The sequence below is a fragment of the Equus caballus genome, chromosome 22 (assembly GCF_041296265.1).
Source record: "Equus caballus isolate H_3958 breed thoroughbred chromosome 22, TB-T2T, whole genome shotgun sequence".
NCBI classification, from domain to species: domain Eukaryota; kingdom Metazoa; phylum Chordata; class Mammalia; order Perissodactyla; family Equidae; genus Equus; species Equus caballus.
The window spans coordinates 35,653,322-35,676,193 of record NC_091705.1 but is presented as its reverse complement, the minus strand read 5'-3'; the positions used below and the strand labels follow the sequence as shown (position 1 = coordinate 35,676,193).

Sequence of the window (22,872 nt, the reverse complement as noted above, 5' to 3'; positions counted from 1 at the left end):
AACTGGATGGGGTAGTTAGAGAGCAGTCACGTGTTCTCCTGGCTCCGCACCCTGAAACTCTTCTCTTCCCCCAGCTGAACCTGGTGAAATCCTGGGGCTCCTCCCAAGCTCATGCTCAGACACTCAGAGCCAACATCATGAAGTGGTTGGTTCTCCAGCTGCTGACACTCTACTGCTTGGGGATCCTGCCAGCGTCAGGAAACTGGAAGGAAAGAATTGATTCTTTAGTTGAATTTCCAATTTACAGTAGGTATTCTGGCTGGGCTTCAAGGCGAAGTTGGGTAGAAAACAAAAGGATCTTTCCTAGTCCAATTGCAGGGAGGAACCAGGGGCTGGCAGATATAAAAACATTGGCTCCTTTTTTAAGCCAGGATACTCAAGGAAAGCTGAATGTTTAGTTCTGAAACTTGAGGGTCTCCTGACACTACAGGTAACAGAACGTTTGATGTGTGTTGTGGGGGCTGTAGTGGCCACATGGTGTTTTTGTCCAGGAGGACATTTGCGGTTGAAAGCTTCACAGGGTTCAGAGCCAGTGTGGAGGGTGCCTAGCTTGAGCTAGCAGGAATTTATGTCCTCAGTTAGGAGTTCCAAGGATGAGCACCAAACTGGAAAAAGCCTATTAATTATTTCTTGAAATACGCCCTTTGTTTAGGGACTTGAGTATTTCAGAACATCGGGCATGGGGAGGAGAAATAAAATGCATGCTTGGTGAAGACAAGTTTGGAACCAGTGGGGTAAAAATTGAAATCAGCAGAATTTAAGTGGGTTCCATCGTGTAATATTTAGCACTCTGGACTCTGAAATCAGCAGAATTGAGGGCAGAGTAGTGGGTTAATAACTAGTGATAAAGGTTTCCAGGGGGAAGAGCGAGGTTTGGAGGGCCATCTCAGCCAGGGGCAGAGCAGTGGAGGTGCAAGGCAGTTTCTTTCCCTGCTCTGTGACTCAGTTCCTCCCACCCTTTGAAACAGGAGTGGGAGACTAGAAGGTGTCTTGGCACCCTTTGTTCTGAGAATTGGGTTTCAGGACTCAGGTTCTGTGAGTTTAAATTCCATGGGAGTACCTTCAGGGTAGGTGGGTTGGTTAGAGAGTGGGAGCTGGATCTTGACTCCAGGAACCAAAAAGGCCACCATATTCCTTCTCAGTTTTTCCAAAGCTGAAATTGAAACCCTGCCCAAAGATTCCCACAGACGAGCATTGTGTCACCAATTGTCAGTTACACTCGGAATGTCAAATTGGTCATCGTTGCTGCAGGGCCTTCTGTGGAAATGTCTGCATGCTTCTCAAAGAAACTGGTAGGATCTAAGAAACACCTTTCCCTTGGCATTTGGTTCTCAAAGACTATGGCCTCCCAAACTGTGGGCAGACAGACAGCAGGAGACTATGCCTCCTCAGTCCCAGTATCCAATCCAGCCTGGGGACCCCTGCCTCTTCATCCAAACCTCGGAGCCCCCACTTTCCACTTGCAGGCTTAACTGATTTATCCAAACTCTAGGAGGTCTGACATTTAAGTCTCTTTGCTCATTGGACTTAAAATATCCTAAGAGAAGCCTTGAGTGGATATCTCCTAAACAACAGAAAACATCCTCCTCCAGGGTTTGGACGGATCTGTTACACTTAAAGAAATGTGCTTCTCTAGACTGTGTGGCTACTGAATACCTACCCCTTCTCTCTTCCAGGAAGCAGCAGTAGGAACAATAAAATCAGCAACATGATGTCCACTGTTGAGCCCTTGAACCGCCAGTGAGAGTTGGAGAATACCTGGGAGGCCTTGGAAGAATGCTACATGACCTTCAGTAGAATTGTCTTCTTGCCCCAGCTGTGGATAGGGGAGTGGACCCAGCCAATGTCTCTCCTACCTGCCAACTCTCTTCCCTGAACTATTATATTTTCAGGCTCAATTCCTTGACAAATAAGCTGTGACAGTAACCTAGAACCTCTGTTTCTTCTTCTATAGTCCCAGTTCCATTCGCTGTCCCTAATCTTTTACCTAACCCCCCAATGCCTGCCTCCAGTTTGGATCTCCTTGCCTTCTCACCCTTTAGAGGCTTGATCTCCTTAGCAGAACTTCTGAACTCTACTCTTTGTTCATGGACTAATATAGCTGGGGAAAACTGCTAATGTGTGGGATGTTTTTATGGCTACAGAAAACCTTGTCCCTCTGAGACTCGCAAAACTTGATGCAGCCTTTCTCCCATTATTTCAGGCCTGTGATTCTAGTAGTTCCCCAAAAGCTTCCTCTCCTTTTAACTAATCCATGGAGGTATAATCTTCCCTGAAGGTGACGGCACCAATCGTCTAGAATCGAAAGGAAATGCCATTGGCCTCCCTAAGTTCTCTTCCCAGACAATGCCTAATTTGTTACCATTCTTTATTCAATCATTTGGGGTCTACAGGGATTTCAAATGTAAGAACTCCTACAAAGAAAAAGCATCCTTCAGAGAACTTACCACGTGCCCAGGCTTGTGGCAAGGGCCACTCCATGTGAGTAGAGGTGTCACTAACTCTATCTGTTGGCATATAGCTCAAGGAAGAGTTAAGTCTTATGATCCAGACAAGTAGAAACCAGGATGGGGCATGACAAGAAGGGACCAATGGGACATACAGGCAGTGCGTTAAAGTATAGAAGACAGGGGTTGCTATGGGTTGTGGTATCAGGCTTCCTGGAAGAAGAGATGATTGGTCCTACCTTGAGGGATGGAGAGGAAGTGTATAGCTCAGAGTGACAGTTATTTTCCTCCTTGACAGGATTAAATATAGAATTGGGAGCAGAGGGGAGGAAAGGGAACTTGAAGGAAATGAAAAGTTGACACCTTATCTTCCCCCTGCCCCTAGCAACAACAGATGAAGTTGCAAACAAGCTTGGATCAGGAATTTGCTATTAAGCTCTAGGTCCGTGGCATGTTATAGTCTGCCTTTTCTGATTTTCCTTTCTGGTCTCTGTTATACCCACAAAACCTGTAGGCAGAGGTATCGTTTGCTAAAATTAGCAAGGAGAACCAATAGGGAAGACTGTTCACAGGCTGAACCCACCTGAGTTCACTCGGTAAGTTGAAGACAAACGGATACACAGACTTCATTCTCCAAACACCTCTGTACTTGAGTCTCCTGAAACACATCTATGTCAGAGGCTGGAGATGTGCTTGAAGTAGGGGTTCCAGTGGGGAATAGGGTCGGGGAGGGGCACTGTCCAGAGACAGCGTTAACTGAGATGGGCAAAGGAGGACAGATCCTTAGTGTTCTCCTGGATGAGCAAGGGGTGATTGCCTTAGGACAAAACCAATGAACTGTTTCCTGCTGAGCAGTTAGAAATGAGAAGCAGTTGAGAAAAAACTCTGGAGCCACCTGGCAGATAGGACATTTTCCTTCACCCCCAGGTACACCAAGGAACACTCTGAGCCTTTGCAGTTGGTTGCCTTGCTTCAAAGCCTAGAGCTAACCCACTCTGGATGCTGCAGAAGTGGGAGGTGACTGGTATCCAAAGGTGTGGACTGGGAGTCCTCCAGGGGGGTCTCATTCTAGCTTTACTGGAAGGATCGGTCCCAAGTAAACTGGCCTGCCATTGTCAGAAGCACGGCTGACAAGCAGACAATTTTAACACACTTCTCTCAGTAACTGATAGACTAATACAAAAAAAAAAAAAAACTTAGCAAGGCTACAGAAGATTTGAACAACTGTGAATAAATAAAAGAGTAACCAATCAACTTATCTGGAAACGAATTCAGAATTACTGTGGAATATACATTCTTTTCCAGAGCACGTGGGACATTTAAAAAATGTCTCAACAAATGTCAATAAATTGAAATCAAACTGACCACTGTGGAAATAAGCTAGAAGTAAATAAAATAGCTAGAAAAATTTTCCATTAATTAAAAATTAAGCAAAACAATTCTAAGGAACCATGATCAAAATGAAATCACAATAGGAAACAGAAAATATTTTTAACTGATAAATGAAAATCTGGCGTACCAAAATATGTGGATACAGAGTGATGCCAACAAAATGGTGACATAGGAGACCCCAACCTCTGTCCTCCAACAAATATCAACAATTAGACAGCTATCTAGGAGCAAAAACAGCTCCGGGAGAGTCTAGAGTCCATTTAAGCAACACACTGGAACAAAACCCCTGAGAATAACCCCATGAGAAGGAAGAACAGCTACATTTTGCCTGCATCACCCTATCCCCTAGGCCAGCGTTGCTCAGCACCAAGAGGAAACCTCCCAGTTAGAAAGAATTCCTTTCACTAGGAAAGGAAGAGCGGGAGGAGGGGACAAGTTCTCAGCCTTTTGGGGTTTCTGTTTCACCCCACCCAAACCAGCAAAACTGAGAAATAGACACAGGTAGGAAAAAGGAAGAAAACCAGGGCCTACCGGTAGCAGCCACACAGTAGGAGTGATTGTGATACACAGTAGGAGTGATTGTGATAAACAGTGAACTTCTCTGCAGACAAACCCAGCAGATTCCACCACTGAAGAAACTAATGGCCAGCATAGCCACCACAGACCCCTGAAGATGTCACTAGATTTTGCCCCACAGGTATTCACAGTCACTGAACCAGACATCTTAGTCCCTCCCTACTCCTTACCCCCTACTCCAACTGGAGCCCAGAAACCGTATTGGTAGCCAGTCCAGGCCTCTGTGGCTGTGTGACTGCAAAATGCCAACCTAGACCCCCACAGCTGACCACCACCACAGTGTGCATGCTTGGGGCTGGCCCCTCCATCTGTGCACTTGCATGCTACCAGCCTGACGCCCATGACAGGCCTCCACTGCAGTGCACACACCCCGGGGGAGATTGTGAAGCCACAGGAAAGCACGCGGACAGCTAGGGTCCCTGCAGCTGCTTGTGGTCCAGGCTCAGGATGTGTCTCTAGTCACCAGCCTGCACCACTGCACTCGTCTGCAGATAGCCCCTCCAGCTGTGCAACTGCACACCCCTGGCCCAAACCCAGGCTTTCAATAACAATCACAGGCTTCCAATGCCATGTGCCCATGACAAGACCCAGCAGCCACGGTTGTGCATTCCCACCGCCAGGGTCCCTGCAGCTTCCAATGAGCCCATAGTTGGCTCCTGCACTTGCTGCATGCCCTGCCCCACCCCCACTATGTATGTGTCTGCAACTGGTGCCTACCACTGCACAGGCACCTCCAGCCAGCCCCTGCAGCCAAGAGTGTGCACACCACCAGCTCTGGCCACCAACACTGCCTGCCCTGGTCCCTAACTGCTGGACCTGGAGGTGCTGCTGAGGATCACAACAGCCCTTGAAGCCACTCCGGCCCCCCCGAAGTACTCACAAGGGCCACACAGTTGTTGATGCTGTGAATTCTGTCAGCCTGAGCCAAAGAGACATCATGCTCCTCTGGACCTGGTGCTGCCATATGCCCCTGCTTGACATCCTGCACCACTAGACCCAGGGTCACAACACGCTCTAGTATGCTCCCACCTGCAGGTGAAAGCCTTCCCTTATTGTAGTCAGTCAGTAAAGTATGGAAGTGTTGACTGCTTCTTCAAATGCTCAGACATCTAAGCAAGGCTACAGAGATCATGAAGAATCAAGGAAACACGACTCCACAAAAGACATACAGCAAACCTCTAGTAAATGGCCCCAAAGAAATGGAGATCCAGGAATTGCTCAAGAAATAATGAACAAATTTGTTCTAAAGATGCTTAGAGAGCTGTCATAGAACATAGATAAACAATTTAACAATATCAGGAAAACAATTCAAGAACAAAATGAGAAGTTCGACAAAGAGATAGAAAAGAACCAAAATATTTTGGAGCTGAAGAGTATAGTGATGGAATTGAAAAATTCAACAGAGAGCTTCAAAAGCAGACTTGGCCAAGCAGAAGAATGAGTCAGCTGGCTAGAACACAGATCAATTGAAACTATTCCATCAGAGGAGTAGAAAGAAAAAAGCGTGAAAAGGAATGAAGAAAGTCTACAGGACTTATGGAACACCATTAAAAGAAACAATCTATGTATCATTGGAGTCCTGGAAGGAAAAGAGAGGGAGAAAGAGGAAGAAAGTTTATTTAAAGAAATATTGGCTGAGAACTTCACAAACCTTGGAGAGATTTGGACAGCTAAGTTTATGAAGTTAATAAGTCACCCAAAAATTTCAGTCCAAAATGATCTTCACCAATACATCTTATAATTATAAACCATCTAAAATCAAAGACAAAGAGAAAATTTTTTTTAAAGGTAATCTGCATTTTTAAAGGTTTTTTAATATTAATGCTAAATATTAATATCATTTTAATAAGCTATTAAAGAAAAATGTCTTATTTCTTCAAAGAAATATAAAACAGAACATAAAGATTCTGGGTAACTTGAAAGAATGGCAAGACAGTTCTAAATTCACAGAAATTGGCTTCAACTATTTTCTTTTTTTTTTCAGTTTCTTTTTTTTTGTTGCAGTAACATTGGTTTATAACATTATATAAATTTCAGGTGTATGTCATTATATATTTCAATTTCTGTGTAGATTACATCATGTTCACCACCCAAAGACTAATTACCATCCATCACCACACACGTGTGCCTGAACACCCCTTTCGCCCTCCTCCCTCCCCACTTCCTCTCTGGTAACCACTAAACCAATCTCTGTTTCTATGTGTTTGTTTGTCATTGTTTTTATCTTCTACTTTTGAGTAAGATCATATGGTATTTTACTTTCTCCCTCTGATTTATTTCACTTAGCGTAATACCCTCAAGATCCATCCACGTTGTTACAAATAGCCAGATTTCATAATTTCTTATGGCTGAGCACTATTCCATTGTGTGTATATACCACATCTTCTTTATCCATTTGTCCCTTAATGGGCACCTAGGTTGCTTCCAAGTCTTGGTTATTGTGAATAATGCTGCGATGAACATAGAGGTGCATGTATCTTTAGGCCTTCGTGTTTTCATGTTTGACAAAGAGAAAATTTTAAAAGCAGCAAGAGTAAAAAAAATTATTTTTTCATAAAAAGGAACCCTTGTATGGCTATCAGTGGATTTCTCAGCAGACACTTTTCAGGCCAGGAGAGAATGGGATGGTATATCCAAAGTGCTGAAAGAAAGAAACTGCTAACAAAGAGTACTTTACCCAGGAAAGTTGTTCTTCAGAAATGAAGGTAAGATAAAGACTTTCCTTAACCAACAAAAGACGAGGGTGTTCGTCAAACTAGACCTGCCTTACAAGAAATGCTGATAGGAGATCTTCAAGCTGAAATAAAGGGACAGTAATCGGTAACATGAAAACGTACAAAAATATACAACATGCTGGTAAAGGTAAGTACATAGATAGATTCAGAATACTCTAACACAGTAATACGGTGGTGTGTTCACCACTTAACCCTAGTATGAAAGTTAAAGGACAAAAGCATGAAAAATAGCTGTAGTTACAATGATTTGTTAATGAATACATAACATAAAAAGATGTATATTGTGACACCCAAAAATTAAAAAGGTGGAAGTAATAGGGTAGAGATTTATATGTGATTGAAGTTAAATTGTTGTCAGCATAAAATAGACTGTTATTTCTATAAGATCTTTTATGTAATCCTCGTGGAAACCACAAAGCAAAAACCTCCAGTAATCACAAAAGATAAAGAGAAGGTAATTAAAGTGTACCAATATTTAAAATTATCAATTCACAAAGGAAGTCAGCAGGAGAGAAAGGAAGGAGCAAAGGAACTATAAAACATTCAGGAAATAATTAATAGGATGGCATTAGTAAGTGCTTATCTGTAAATAATTACTCTAAATGTAAATGATAGACTTCTCCAATCAAAATGCATATAGTGGTTGGATGGATAAAAAAACAAGAGCTAACTATATGCTGTCTACAAGAGGTTCACATCAGCTTTAAGGGCATACATAGGCACAAAGTGAAGGGATGGAAAAAGATATTCCATGCAAGTGGAAACCAAAAGAGAGTAAGTGTAGCTATATTTTTTACAAAATGGACTAAGCCAAAAACAGTAATAATTACAAACAAGGTCCTTATATAATGATAAAGAGGTCAATTCATCAAGAAGATATGTCTATTGCAAACATATATGCACCCAATATCGGAGCACCTAAATAGATTAAACAAATGCTAATGGATTTGAAAAGAGAACTAGACAGTAATACAATAATAGTAGGGGACTTTAGTACCCCACTTTCAACAATGGATAGATCATTCAGACAGAAAATCAACAAGGAAACATTGGACTTGAACTGTACTTTAGACCAAATGGACCTAACAGACATGTACAGAACATTCCATCCAATAGCAGCAGAATACACATTCTTTTTAAGTGCACACGGAACATTCTCCAGTATAGGTCATGTGATAGGTTACTAAACAAGTCTTAGAAAATTTAAGAAGATTGAAATCATACCAAATATCTTCTCTGACTACAATAGTATGAAATCAGAAATCAATAACATGAGGAAAGCTGGGAAATTAGTAAATATGTGGAAATTAACACACTCCTGGGCAAACAATAGGTCAAAGTAGAAATCAAAAGAGAAATTAAAAAAATCTTGAAATAAATGAAAATGGGAGCACAACATACTAAAAACTATGGGATGCTGCAAAAGCAGTTCTAAGAAAGAAGTTTATAGAAATTAACACCCAAATTAAGAAAAAGAGAGATCTCAAATAAACAACCTAACTTTACACTTCAGGGAACTAGAAACGAAGAACAAACTAAGCCCAAAGTTAGCAAAGGAAGGAAATAACAAAGATCAGAGCAGAAATAAATGAAACAATAGAAAGAATTAATGAAACTAACAGCTGGTTTTTTGAAAAGATAAACAAAATTGAGAAACCATTAACCAGACTAAGTAAGAAAAAATAAGAGAAGACAAATAATTAAAATCAGAAATGAAAGAGTGACATTACAATTGATACTACAAAAATACAAAGAATCGTAACAGACCACTACGAACAACTATATAACAACAAATTGGATAACCTAGAAGAAATGGGTAAATTCCTAGAAACATTCAACCCGCCAAGACTGAATCATGAAGAAATAAAAAATCTGAACAGACCAATATCAAGAAGGAAATTGAATCAGTAATCAAAAATTTTCCAATACAGAAAAGCCCAGGATCAGATGATTTCACTAGTAAATTCTACCAAACATTTAAAGAAGAATTAATGCCAATTCTTCTCAAAGTCCTCCAAAAAATAGAGGGGAGTGAAACTCCCAAACTCATCTTGTGAGGCCAGCATTACCCTGATGCCAAAGCCAGAGAAGGACACTACAAGAAAAGAAAACTACAGGCCAATATCCCTGATGAATATAGATTCAAAAATTCTCAACAAAATACTAGTAAACCAAATTCAACAGCATATTCAAGATTGCAACATGACCAAGTGGAATTTATGCCTGGGATGCAAGCATGGTTCAACACATACATCAATAAATATGATACAACATATTAATAGAATAAAAGATAAAAATAATATAATCATCTCAATAGATGCAAAAAAAGCATTTGACAAAATACAACATGCTTTCATGATAAAACCTCAACAAACTGGGTAGAGCAGGAACATACCTCAATATAATAAAGACCAAATATGACAAGCCCACAGCTTGTCATCATATTCAATGGTGAAAGGTTGAAATCTTTTCTTTTAAGTTCAGCAACAAGACAAGGGTGCCCTCTCTCATCCTATCTTACACATATTTATTCAACATAGTACTGGAAGTCCAAGCCAGAACAATTAGGCAAGATAAAAATAAAAGGCATCCAAACAGAAAGGAAGAAGTAAAATCTTCTCTATTTGCAGATGATATAATCTGACATATAGACTATTCTAAAGAATCACCAAAAAACTGTTAGAACTAGGAAACAAATTCAGTAAACTTTTAGGATAGAAAATCAATATACAGAAAGCAGTTGCACATCTATACACTAACAACAAACTCTCTAAAAAAGAAACAAAGAAAACAATTCCATTCACAATGGCATCAAGGACAATAAATAATTTAGGAATAATTTAAACAATGAGGTGAAAGATCTGTACACTGAAAACTATGAGACTTTGATGAAAGAAATTGAAGATGATACAAATATCCTATGTTCATGGATTGGAAGAATTAACATTGTTAAAATGTCCATGCTACCCAAAGCCATCTATAGATCCTTTGGATAGATCTATAGATTCAATGTAATCCCTACCAAAATTCCACTGGCATTTTTCACAGAAATAGAAAAAACAATTGTAAAATTTGTATGGAACCACAGACACCCTGAAGAGACAAAGCAATTCTGAGAAAAAAGAACAAAGCTGGAGGTATCACACTTCCCGATTTCAAACTATATTACAAAGCTATTTTAATCGAAACAGTCTGGTATTGACATAAAATAGACACATAGATCAGTAGAACAGAATCATGAAGCCCGAAATAAGGGACAGGCCTGGTGGCATAGTGGTTAAGTTTGTGTGCTTGGCTTCTGTGGCCTGGGGTTTGCGAGTTTGGATCCTGGGACAACACACTGCTCATCAAGCCATGCTATGGCAGCATCCCATATACAAAAAGTAGAGGAAGATTGGCACAGATGTTAGCTCAGGGACAATCTTCTTCACCAAAAAAAAAGAAGCCAGAAATAAATCCTTGCCTATACAGTCAACTAATATTTGACAAAGGAGCCAAGAATACTCAATGGGGAGAGGACAGTTTCTTCAATAAATGGTGTTGGGAAAACTTGATGACTACATGCAGAAGAATGAAATCAGACCACTATCTTACAAGATACAGAAAAATCAACTCAAGATGCATTAAAGACTTTAACATAGACATGAAATTGTAAGCTCTAAGAAGTAAACATAGAAAAAAGCTCCTTGACATTGGTCTTGGCAATGACTTTTTGGATATGACACCATAAGAATAAGCAACAAAAATGAAAATCAACAAGTGGCAATATATCAAAGTAAAAAATCTTTGCGTGGCAAAATCAGGAATCAACAAAATTAAAAGGCAAACTATGGGATGGGAGAAAATATCTGCAAAACATATATCTGATAAGAGGTTAATATCCAAAATATATAGGGAACTCAAACAACTCAGTGGGCAAAAAAACAATGATTTAAAAACATGGCTTCATACAAATTTTATGATTGCTTTGTCTATTTTTTCCAGAGAAGAAATACAAATGGCCAATAGGTACATGAAAAGATGCTCAACGTCACTCATCATCAGGAAAATGCAAAGCAAAACCGCAATGAGATATCACCACACATCTATTAGAATGCCCATCATCCAAAGGACATGAGCTAACAAGTATTGGCAAAGATGTGGAGAAAAGGGAACCCTTGTGCACTGTTTGTGAGAATGTGAATTGGGACAGCCACTATGGAAAATAGTCTGGAGTTTTCTCAAAAAGTTAAATAGAACTACTGTATGATCCAACAATCCCACTTCTTTCCATATATCCAAAGGAAATGAAATCAGGTTCTTGAAGAGATATCTGTACTCCCATGTTCACTGCGGCATTATTCACAACAGCCAAGATATGGAAACCACTTAAGTTCCATTCAATTCATGAATGGATGAAGAAGATGTGGTGTATATATACAATGGAATATGGAATATTATTCAGCCATGAGAAAAAAGAAATCTTCCACTTGTGACAACAGGGTCAAAACTTGAGGGTCTTATTCTAAGTGAAAAATGTCAGACAGAGAAAGACAAATACTGCATGATATCACTTACGTGTGGAATCTAAAAAAAGCTTAACTCATAGAAACAGAAAGTAGAATAGTAGGTACCAGGGGCTAAGGGTTGGGGGAAGAGAGAGATGTTGGTCAAATGCTAAACACTTCCAGTTACAAGCTAAGTTCTGGGTATCTAATATACAGCGTGTTGACTATAGTTAATAACAGTGTATTATATACTTGAAAGTTGCTAAGAGAGTAAATCTTAAATGTTCACACAAGCTTCTTGAGTCTATAGGCTTATGTCTTCTAACAAATTTGGAAATTTTCAGCCATTATTTCCTCAAATTTTTTTTAGCATTGTACTCTTTCTCCCCTCCTTCCAGGACTGTGACACAGATGTCAGAACTTTTGTCATTGTCCTTGAGACTCTGTACATCTTATTTCAGTATATTTTTCTCTGTTGTTCAAATTGGATAATTTCTATTAATCTGTCTTTAAGTTCCTTCTCTTTTCTCTGTCATCTGCATTCTTTTTTTTTCATTTATTTGTTTATTTTCGGATGTACATCATAATATATTTCAAATTCTGTGTAGATTACATCATGTTCACGGTCTGAAAACTAATTATAGTCCATCCCCTCACATGTGAGCTTAATCACCCCTTTTGCCCTCCCTCCTGCCCCCTTCCCCTATGGTAACCACCAATCCAATCTCCAATGCTATGTGTTTGTTTGCCATTGTTTTTATCTTCTACTTATAAGTGAGATCATATGGTATCTGACTTTCTCCCTCTGACTTATTTCACTTGGCATAATACCCTCAAGGTCCATCCATGTTGTCACAAATGGCCAGATTTCATCACTTTTTGTGGCTGAGTAGTATTCCATCGTGTATAAATACCACATCTTCTTTATCCATTCGTCCCTTGATGGGCACCTAGGTTGCTTCCAAGTCTTGGCTATTGTGTGTAATGCTGCAATGAACATAGGGGTGCAAGTATCTTTATGCCTTTGTGCTTTCAAGTTCTTTGGATAAATACCCAGCAGTGGGATAGCTGGATCATATGGCAGATCTATCCTTAATTTTCTGAGGATACTCCATACTGCTTTCCATAGTGGCTGCACCAGTTTGCACTCCCACCAGCAGTGAACAAGGGTTCCCTTCTCTCCACACCCTCTCCAACATTTGCTGTTTCCTGTCTTGTTAATTATAGCCATTCTGACCGGAGTGAGGTGATACCTCATTGTAGTTTTGATTTGCATTTCCCTGATAGCTAATGATGTTGAGCATCTTTTCATATGCCTGTTGGCCATCTGTATATCTTCTTTGGAGAAATCTCTGTTCAGATCTTTTGCCCATTTTCTAATTGGATAGTTGTTTTTTTTGTTTTTGTTAAGCTGTATTAGTTCTTTGTATATTTTGGATATTAACCCCTTATCTGATATATGGTTTGCAAATATCTTCTCCCAATTGTTAGGTTGTCTTTTTGTTTTGTTGACGATTTCCTTTGCTGTGCAGAAGCTTTTTGTTTTTACGCAATCCCATTTGTTCATTTTTTCTTTTGTTTCCCTTGACTGGTCAGACATGGGACTTGAAAATATGCTGCTCAGACCGATGTCAAAGAGGATACTGCCTATGTTTTCTTCTAGAAGTTTCATGGTTTCTGGTCTTACATTCAATTCTTTAATCCATTTTGAGTTGATTTTTGTGCATGGTGTAAGGGAATGGTCTACTTTCATTCTTTTGCGTGTGGCTGTCCAGTTTTCCCAACACCATTTATTGAAGAGACTTTCCTTTCTCCATCGTATGCTCTTGTCTCCCTTGTCGAATATTAGCTGTCCATAAATGTGTGGGTTTACTTCTGGGCTCTCAATTCTGTTCCATTGATCTGTGTGTCTGTTTTTGTGCCAGTACCATGCTGTTTTGGTTACTATGGCTTTGTAGTATATTTTGAAATCAGGGAGTGTGATACCTCCAGCTTTGTTCTTTTTTCTCAGGAATCCTTTGGCTATTCAGGGTCTTTTGTTGTTCCATACAAATTTTAAGATTCTTTGTTCTATTTCTGTGAAAAATGCTGTTGGAACTTTGATAGGAATTGCGTTGAATCTATAGATTGCTTTAGGAAGTATGGACATTTTAACGACGTTAGTTCTTTCAATCCAAGAGTACGGAATATCTTTCCATTTCTTTGTGTCTTCTTCAATTTCTTTCAACAATGTTTTATAGTTTTAGGTGTACAGATCTTTCACCTCTTTGGTTAAGTTTATTCCTAGGTATTTTATTCTTTTTGTTGCAATTGTAAATGGGATTGTGTTCTTAATTTCTCTTTCTGCTATTTCGTTGTTAGTGTATAGAAATGCAACTGATTTTTGTACGTTGATTTTGTATCCCTCAACTTGACTGTATTCCTTTACTGTTTCTAAAAGTTTTTTAGTGGAATCTTTAGGGTTTTCTAGATATTTCTCTGTCATCTGCATTCTGATATTAAGCCTAGGCAGTGAGTTTTTAATTTCCATTATGTTCTTCCCTTATAAAATTTCCATTTCATTCTTTATATCTTCTGTCTCCTTGCTGAGACTATTTTTCCATCAGTTTCAAGAGTGTTCATGATTACTTGCTGCAGAATTTTTATAATAGCTGCTTTAAAGTCTATGTCAGATAAATATAACATTTATTTCACCTTGAAATTGGAGTCTTTTTATAGTCTTTTTCCATATGAATTGGTATTTTCCTTTTCTTTCATATGCTACATAATTTTGGAGTATTTATGGGGTATTTTGAATATTATATTATGAAACTCTGGGTCTTGTTTAAATCCAATAGAGAAGGTTGATATTTTGTTCTCAAAGGTAACTGAAATGGTCAGGTTCAGGTTGAAAGGTTCATCTGTCTTCTGTGGGTTGTGGTTCCAATGTTGGTTCAGTTCAAAGCCTTTCCAGTTCATTTAGGTCTTCCCTGCATAGGCACCACCTAGTGGCTAGTCTGGGACCCAGGTGGGGTGTATCTGTTAGTTCATTTCTCAAAGTATGTCAAATAGGATCGCATCCATACATGCACAGCTTGGAGGTGAATCCAGGAGTAAATAAACAACTGCATAAGTTCACTTTCCTGAGCTCCCCCTCCCTGTGATCTCCCCAGTACCTTCTGTTTCCCCAAGGCTCCTAACAGCTGGGGCTTTGGTTACCCTGCTCTGCTAGGCACTTGCATAACTGCATCCACTTCCAGGGCAAGGGGTGGGAGAACAAAGAGAGAAAAAACAAACAGGGCAATGAAGGTCCACCCACTCTTTTAGAAGTACAGCTGCACCCAACAGAGGAAGATTTCCCTCCCTCCGAGTTTTGGCTCTTTCCACCTGCCCAATACCCACTGCTGCCATCACAGCCATAGGATTTCTTAGGAGCTAGGGTGCAGAAGAACAAAGGAGAGAAAGAGAAAAAACGGGATTTCTGGCCCCCTTCTGAGCATTACAAATTCCCTTTCCCATGCATGAAGCCCAGGTTAGAGGGTTTCTCTTGAAGTTCTCTATCTGCACCCTAGCACTTATTTCCAGGTTGGCCTGGGGATACCAGATGGAAAAAATCGCAGCAAACTCATGGCCAGTAATGTGGTGCTTGAACTGTAATCTTCTTTCCCAGCTTGCCTACAATTACTTACTTTTCAGTTTTTATAGCTGTGTTCAGTGGGAGAGACAATGAACCAGAACCAGGAAATAGTTTTTATCCCTGGGAATGAGCTCACCTTTCTTCTACTAGCCTTTAGTGTGAGAGTCAGTGTTAATCTAATTCAGAGCCAGGGTAAGTCTGTGGTTTATTGGTTTATTGTCGCTGTAGCAACCTTGAGTGCACCGCAAAGTTCAAATTCCATCTTCAGAACACACATACCTGTGTTTAGGGTGAAGCTGGGGTCCCAGAGGGTTTTTTTCCAGATGACTGCTCCACTCTCAGCTTTGTGCTGTGTCTCTGAGAATGACTGTTCCGAGTTACTTGTCACTGGTGCTTTCAGCCTGGTGGGGGTGGTTGGGGTCTGTTCTGACTAAGCCTCAGTCTTACGCACACATGGTGTCCTTGGGTCTTAGAGATGTGGTCTTCTTAGTGATCCTGCCCTTCCCCCAGCCCCAGGACAAAGTTCTGAATCTGGTGAATATTTTTGCCCCTCCCACAGCCGCAATGAGATTTCACTTGAACCCTTAGGACAATAGTGTGCTCCTCTCTCCCAAGATGAAAGCTTTCACTCAGTAGGAAAGAAAGGAAAGCTTCCAGATAGAATTTCTCACCCCTTCTGTAGTGGCTCCTGCCCTTCTGTCCCCTCCCCAGTTCTGTACCACAAGGGAGACTTTTTTAGAACTCTAAAAATTTTCTCTAAGAAAGCCCAGTGGGATTCCCGGAGAAAAAGTCTACAAGAGGGTGTGGACTCCTCCCCGGTATTTGCAGCCCCAGGGACTTCACTTTCTTTTGCCAGTGCACGCTCAGCCTCCAGCAATTTGCCAACCACCCTAGCTGAACTCTTCTTACTGGTGCCTGGCTGGATGTCCTACAGGTAATCAATGCTCATGGCTTATCTCTCCCTGCAGGTGCGTGTCTTTCCATAGATTCTGGACTGGTTGTTTGCCTTGTGGTCTTAGCACTCTGGTGAGTTCAAGAAAAGTCATCCAGCTTTTTTCAATGTAAGTTTGGGAGGTTTATTCAGCTCTCTACATCTCTGAGCAGAAATCAAAAGTGTCTTTTCTTTTATTATTAATTGTGGAAAAATACACATCATACAAAGTTTACCGTCCTACCTATTCTTAACTACACAGTTCAGTGGTATAAGTGCATTCACATTGTTGTGTAACCATCACCACCACCCATCTCCATAAGTCTTTTCATCTTGCAAGACTGAAACTCTGTACCCATTGATCAATTATTCCCCATTTCCTCCTCCCTCGGGCCCTGGAAATGCCGTTCTACTTTCTGTCTCTATAAATTTGACTACTCTAGGTACCTCATGTAAGTGGAATCATAGAGTATTTGTCTTTTTGCGACTGGCTTATTTCACTTAGCATAACGTCCTCAAGGATCATCCATCTTGGAGCACGTGTCAGAATTTCCTTCTTTTTGAAGGTTGAATAATGTTCCATTGGATATACATTCCACACTTTATTTATTCATTCAGTAGAGTGGGGGAAAAAAGACTCCTCCAAGAATTTTTAACTACAGGCTAATTTCTTTACATGACAGTGGAACAGGAATTAGCGCATGTGTGTAGTCTGAGAAATCTGAAGCTATGAATTCAACTCAAAACAGCCTGAGTTGTTAGGGTAATGTGTAAAACAAACTGATTTTGGAAATGCTTTCTTAAATACAGAATTCCAAGAAATTCTATCGATAAAGTACCTTTAAAGACAAGCTTTGATTAAATATAAGAGCTCTCAAGAAAAAAAAATCCACACACAGTTTAAGAAAACAAGAAAAGATGAAAGTCAAGAGAAATAGCAGAGATTCACAAAGGATTCAGATACTGGTATTATTGTATACAGAGTGCAAAATAAAAGTGCTCAGGAAAGAAAACAAAAGATGGTAGTAACAGCATGACTAGTCAAAGAGAACATAAAAATGACCTGAATATTTAAAAAGTACCAAATAGCATACCCAGAAATATATAACTGAAGTAAAAAAAACAAAACAAAAAGAAAGAAATCATTTGATCAACAGAAGATTTCTCCAGAGTTGCCAGGGAAGCCTAAAGACAGTAGAAATATATTTTCAAAGTGCTAGCAGAAAGTAACTGTTAATCCAGTTCTGAATACCCAGTGAAACCTTCTTTTTAAAAACTTTTTCCAGCTTTACTGAGATATGATTGACAAATAAAAGTTGTTTGTATTTAGGGTATATATTGTAATATTTTGATATAGGTATATATTGTGAAATGATTACCACAATCAATCTAACTAAAACACCCACCACCTCACAGTCACCTCTTTTTTTGTGCATTGAGAACATTTAAGATCTACTCTCTTAGAAAATGTTGAGTATGCAGTACAGTATTATTAACTATAGTCACTATGCTGTACATTACATCTCCAGGACTTATTTGTCTCATAACTGAAGGCTTGTACCCTTTGACCAGCATCTCGCCATTTCCCTTCCCCCTTGTCCCTGGCAACCACCATTCTATTCTCTGGTTCTATGAGTCCAACTTTTTTAGATTCCACATGTAAGTGAGAGCATGCAGTATTTACCTTTCTGTATCTGGCTTATTTCACTTAGCATAATATCTTCTAGGTTCCTCCATGTTGACGCAGATGACAGAATTTTTTTAAGGATGAATAATAGTCATATATATCACATTTCCTTTATCCATTCATCCATCCATGGACGCTTAGGACACTTGGCTATTATGAATAATGCTACAATGAACATGGGGGTGCAGATATCTCTTTAAGATAATGCATTAATTTCTTTTGGATATGTACCCAGAAGTAGGACTGCTGTATTACATGGTAGCTCTATTTTTAATTTTTTGAGAAACCTCTATACTGTTTTCCACAGTGGCTGCACCAATTTAAATTCCCGCCAAAAGGGCACAAGATTTTCTTTTTCTCCACATCCTTGCCAACACTTATTATCTCTTGTCTTTTTAATGATAGTCATCCTAACGAGATGCGAGGTGACATCTCATTGTGGCTTTGATTTTCATTTCTCCAATGATTAGTGATGTTGAGCACTTTTTCATATATCTATTGGCCATTTATATGTCTTCTTTTGAGGAATTTCTACTCAAGTCCTTTGCCCATTTCTTAATAGGGTTGTTTTCTTGCTATTGAGTGTTTGACAAAAAAACAAAAATGAAAGAAATTTACAAATACAGAATCTGCAAATAATGACGATAGACTATAGAAAACTTAAAATAAGATTGTAGAAATGAATCCTAATAGGTCATTAGTGTCCATAAGTGTCAATTAATAGGTAAAGATTGTAAGACTGGATTTTTCTTTAAATGTAGATTTACATGGTTTAAAAATAAGTTCAGGGACCCACCCCACGGCCGAGCAGTTAAGTTTGCGTGCTCTGCTTTGGTGGCCCAGCGTTTCAAAGGTTTGGATCCTGGGCATGGACATGGCACCGCTCATCAAGCCATGCTGAGGCGGCACCCCACATGCCACAACTAGAAGGACCCACAACTAAAAATATACAACTATGTACCGGGGGGCTTTGAGGAGAAAAAGAAAAAATAAAATATTTAAAAAATAAAAAACAAGTTCATGGAAAGGTTGAAAGCAAAAAGGTGGAAAAATTCTAGGCAAATTCTAAGATGAATCTTTATTTTAGGCATAGAGAGGAGGTCACTAAATAATGATAAAAGATTCAATTCACCAGAAATACATTCGTATTTACCTAAATCAATAGAATCAGAATATATTAAACAAGCATTGATGGAATTGCAGGCATAACTTGAGAAATCTATGGCTGTACTGAAAGTCCTCAACACACCTTTCTCAATTATTGACAGATCAAAGAGACAAAAAAATTAGAAAGAGTTAAGATATTTGTATAACACACTATAGAGATATACAGTGATCCACACTCCACACTTAGAGACTGCCTTTCCTCAGTCTAATAAGAATGCAGACAGCTGAGTGGGAGTTATTTAGAAGGTTGTGTCTTTGGAGGAGGCGTCTACTTACTCTGCCTGAGCTTAGGGCGAGGCGTATTAAAGAGACCCATGGAGCTAACTGCCTTCCTCAAGGTCTCCTGCCCGGTGACTGAGGCTAAAAACACATTCCTGGTTGAGTAGCCGTGGAGGAGACACGCCATGCCATTGGGATGAGGGAGACATGAGCAAGGAGCTTTCAGCCACGGAAATAGGACCTGAGGCTGGGTGTGCTCCCAGTGGGGGAGCAGGAAGGGGTAGTGGGATATGGTAGAGTCATAGTGGGGCCTTACCTGTAGTTCTCAAAGGTTGTAACCTGGAAATTCACATTCTTCCCCCAGATTCTGGCCATCTGTAGACCTTTCCATTGCAAAATGCTCCTCAGTTTACTGCAAAGAGCAACCTCTGCCATGTGGGGAAACTGGGCAAAGAGGTAGGTTCAATGATAGGGTGCTGGGGAAACTTCTGACTAATCAGGCTCAGGGACCGAGGAGCCCACTGGGTTTGAAACATTATCCTAAGGGAAGTGGGAAAATAGGAAAAGTCTCCCTACCATCATTCTAAACGACTTCAATTCTTAGGGTTCCAGAAATTTAAGCTAATTACTTGAATCTCTTAAAATATCTTGCAATTTTATCACTACACATCTATTAGAGTGACTAAAATAAAAACATTTACACTACTGAGTGCTGGCAAGTATGTGGAGCAAGTGGAACTCTCATACACTACTAGTAGAAATGCAAAACAGTACAGCTTTTTTGGGAAACAGTTTGGCAGTTTCTTATAAACAAATGCTTATTATATCCCCCAGCGATCCCACTCCTGGTATTTACCCGGGAGAAGTGACAACTTATGTTCATACAAAATCCTGTATGCAAACGTTTGTAGGGGGTTTATTCATAACAGCAAAAACTGGAAACAATACAAATGTCCCTTAACTAGTGAATGGATAAACAACCTCTGGTACATCCATTTGATGGACGATAACTCAGCAGTAAAAAGAAACAACACACAACAACATGCATGAGTCTCAAGTGCATTATGAAAACATGCTGTAAATATTAATAGTTTTAAAAAATTGCTACATAACTTCTAAAAATGAATCCCTTGGGGTCAAAATACCATATTAATTTGATACCCACAATCATCCATTTAAAAAATACGTGAAAAGCACTTTGACAGTTGGAAATTTTACAACACTTCTTCTCCTCGAATTCCTATTTCCGTTCCTCTTGCTGCACAGACTTTTAATCTAGTGGAATATAATCTTAGGCTCAAAAGTCTTTTATTCATCACCTTTTCATACTGCTATGCAATAAAAACACTTATAAATTAAAATTTAATTTTTTCATTTACTGTGACCATAAGACTCTAGGAATAAAATTTTTGCTTATGGATTGATTTTTTCATTCCATTTGTTATCCAAATAACATAACAATAATAAGTATATAAATAAATACATTGAAACTATTGATAAATCAAAATTTTATTGATACACAAAATTCTATAGGTGGTGCATCTCTTAATGATATGTGAGTGCACAGGAACGCAAGGAGTTTTGTTACAGGTGTGTCACTTGGTTCTTTGAACTTCCAGTAAGTTGCCAAAAATCACATAATGCTCTATAATAAAAAAATTATTTTAATGATGAAATTTAAATATTAACCAACAACTGGATTAAACTCTCTTTTAATTTTTATAAAGGCAGTGAATTAGAAACCTTATACTTAAAAGAATTTGTTTCCTAGTAATTAGAATACTGATCACAAATCAAAAGTGATTTTCTTAACTTTTGGAAAGTTTACCAAAAAGGCTTTACCAGCACTTACCGAATGATTAATAATGTCCTTAATTATACCTATTACCCTTTTATTTAGACATCTTATTTAATCTGATATACTCTGTAAGTGTTGGAAAGTTTGAGTACAATTAACTTTGATAATATATTTTTTTATAAAATGCTTTTACCTTATTCCATGCTCTAAATATTTTCCTTTTTTAACTTTGATGTCACAGATTTAACTCAGGATTTTTATGAAAAAGTGTTAACCAGATCAACGAATTGGCAAAGTCAGTCCTCAATCAACCAAATCAGATGACTTTCTCCCACAGAGACTGACTTCATTTTTCAATTGAAATAAATGTTTTAATACACATACCTGTAGCAACCATCACATTTCTGAATTCTAGTTCTAGGATAGAGAGCTAAAGGGATAGCGAAGCGACTTGCTATGAGTTTGTCACTTTAGTAAAACAAGGTACTGACCCCTTAGTGTTTCTCACCCACACTTTCTTTGCTTTGCTCTTGGGGAAGCATCCTCAGGAAAAGCATTCTCAAATTGTTGCTTTGTTTGGAACTCAGAAGTTTTTACACTTTGGGGACACGCAAGAGATAGGTAAGAAGTATGACCCTCTTTTTTTTTTTTTTTTTTTTTTTTTTTTAAGAAGAAGGACTTTATGAAAGAAAGATAGCAAATGAGAACTCCAGACTGCAGCAGGCTCTTTCTCAGGCTGACCAACTTAGGAAAAGTAAATGTGGAATTTACAAACCAGGACATAATGTCCTTAAATCTATCTGTGCCTGTGTACCATCTGGAAAATCCTTCTGCTTCCTCCAGGGTATGGGTGTGCCAGCATGAGTAGGACTGATTTAGTTGAATGCACTCATTTTCCAAATGCGTGGATTGAGATAAACAACCCAAACTGACATAGTGAGTTGACGGTGGAACCTGGACTTCAGTCAGCGTCTCTCCATTCCTACTGTGTTATTTCTGCAGCACTCTGTGCCGATGCCTTCTGGGTCTGACCTACTTCTCCAGAGGCCCCAGTGAGCAACACCTCCGTACGCTTTGATTTGTTCTCCACAGGGCCCATGTTTTGTAGTTTCTTGCCCAAATAAATCCCCCTCCAATCAAAATGGATTAATTCTGCTTTAGAGTTGCCAGATTTAGCAAATAATAATACAGAATGACCAACTAAATTTGAATGTCAGATAAACAACAAATAATTTTTTAGTATAACTATGGTCCTTTATTGCATGGGATATATTTATGCTAAAAATTATAACTAGACATCCTATATTATATTTGGCAATCCTATTTATCTGTGTCTCTCCCCCATGCCACTCCATGAGTTCTGCTTCCTACTAACTGACTACAAGCTAATCTGATCAACTAATTCTCAAGACCAGGTTAGTAGGTGTTACTAGTTAAAGGGTAAAATTTCAAACCAAAAGAGTGACTTGATCTTAAGAATTTAAGGCACCATAGGGCCTTTTGGCTAATCTTTTGGGGAAACTGATGTAATGACATACACAGTCTTTGACTAGGAACTCAAAAGCTAAAAAGACAACAGGTACCACCTTTTTTTGCATTCACTCTATTATTTGTTTACTGACTAAAATATATTAAGCACTAATTATATGCTAGTCACCACACTTTACACAATAGTTCAATCAATTTTCATATCTATGAATTTCGTGTTACTACTATTTGCTTTATGAAAAACTGAGGCTCAGTGAGTTTAAGTGACTGAGCCAAGACCATATAGCTGGTAAGTGGGGGGTCCCAGATGTGAACCGAGTCCAACACCA

General features: G+C 39.1%; 1 protein-coding gene across 9 annotated transcripts in view; it reads left to right on the top strand.

The window, feature by feature from the left end:
• Positions 1 to 2,255: 2,255 nt before the first annotated feature.
• Positions 2,256 to 22,872, top strand: part of WFDC8 (WAP four-disulfide core domain 8) — a 34,857-nt gene continuing 14,240 nt past the window's right edge. Inside the window, exons 1-3 of one of the 9 annotated variants that reach the window (XM_070247153.1) lie at positions 2,256 to 3,043; positions 16,222 to 16,279; positions 19,622 to 19,713. In XM_070247153.1, coding sequence (XP_070103254.1) covers positions 19,655 to 19,713 — 59 coding nt within the window. In that variant the 5' untranslated portion in view covers positions 2,256 to 3,043; positions 16,222 to 16,279; positions 19,622 to 19,654. Of the gene's footprint in view, positions 3,044 to 15,365; positions 15,446 to 15,698; positions 15,788 to 15,824; positions 16,188 to 16,221; positions 16,315 to 16,375; positions 19,509 to 19,621; positions 19,714 to 22,872 lie in introns of those variants that run through there. The other 8 variants (XM_070247156.1, XM_070247157.1, XM_070247155.1 and 5 more) reach the window with 8 other exon arrangements.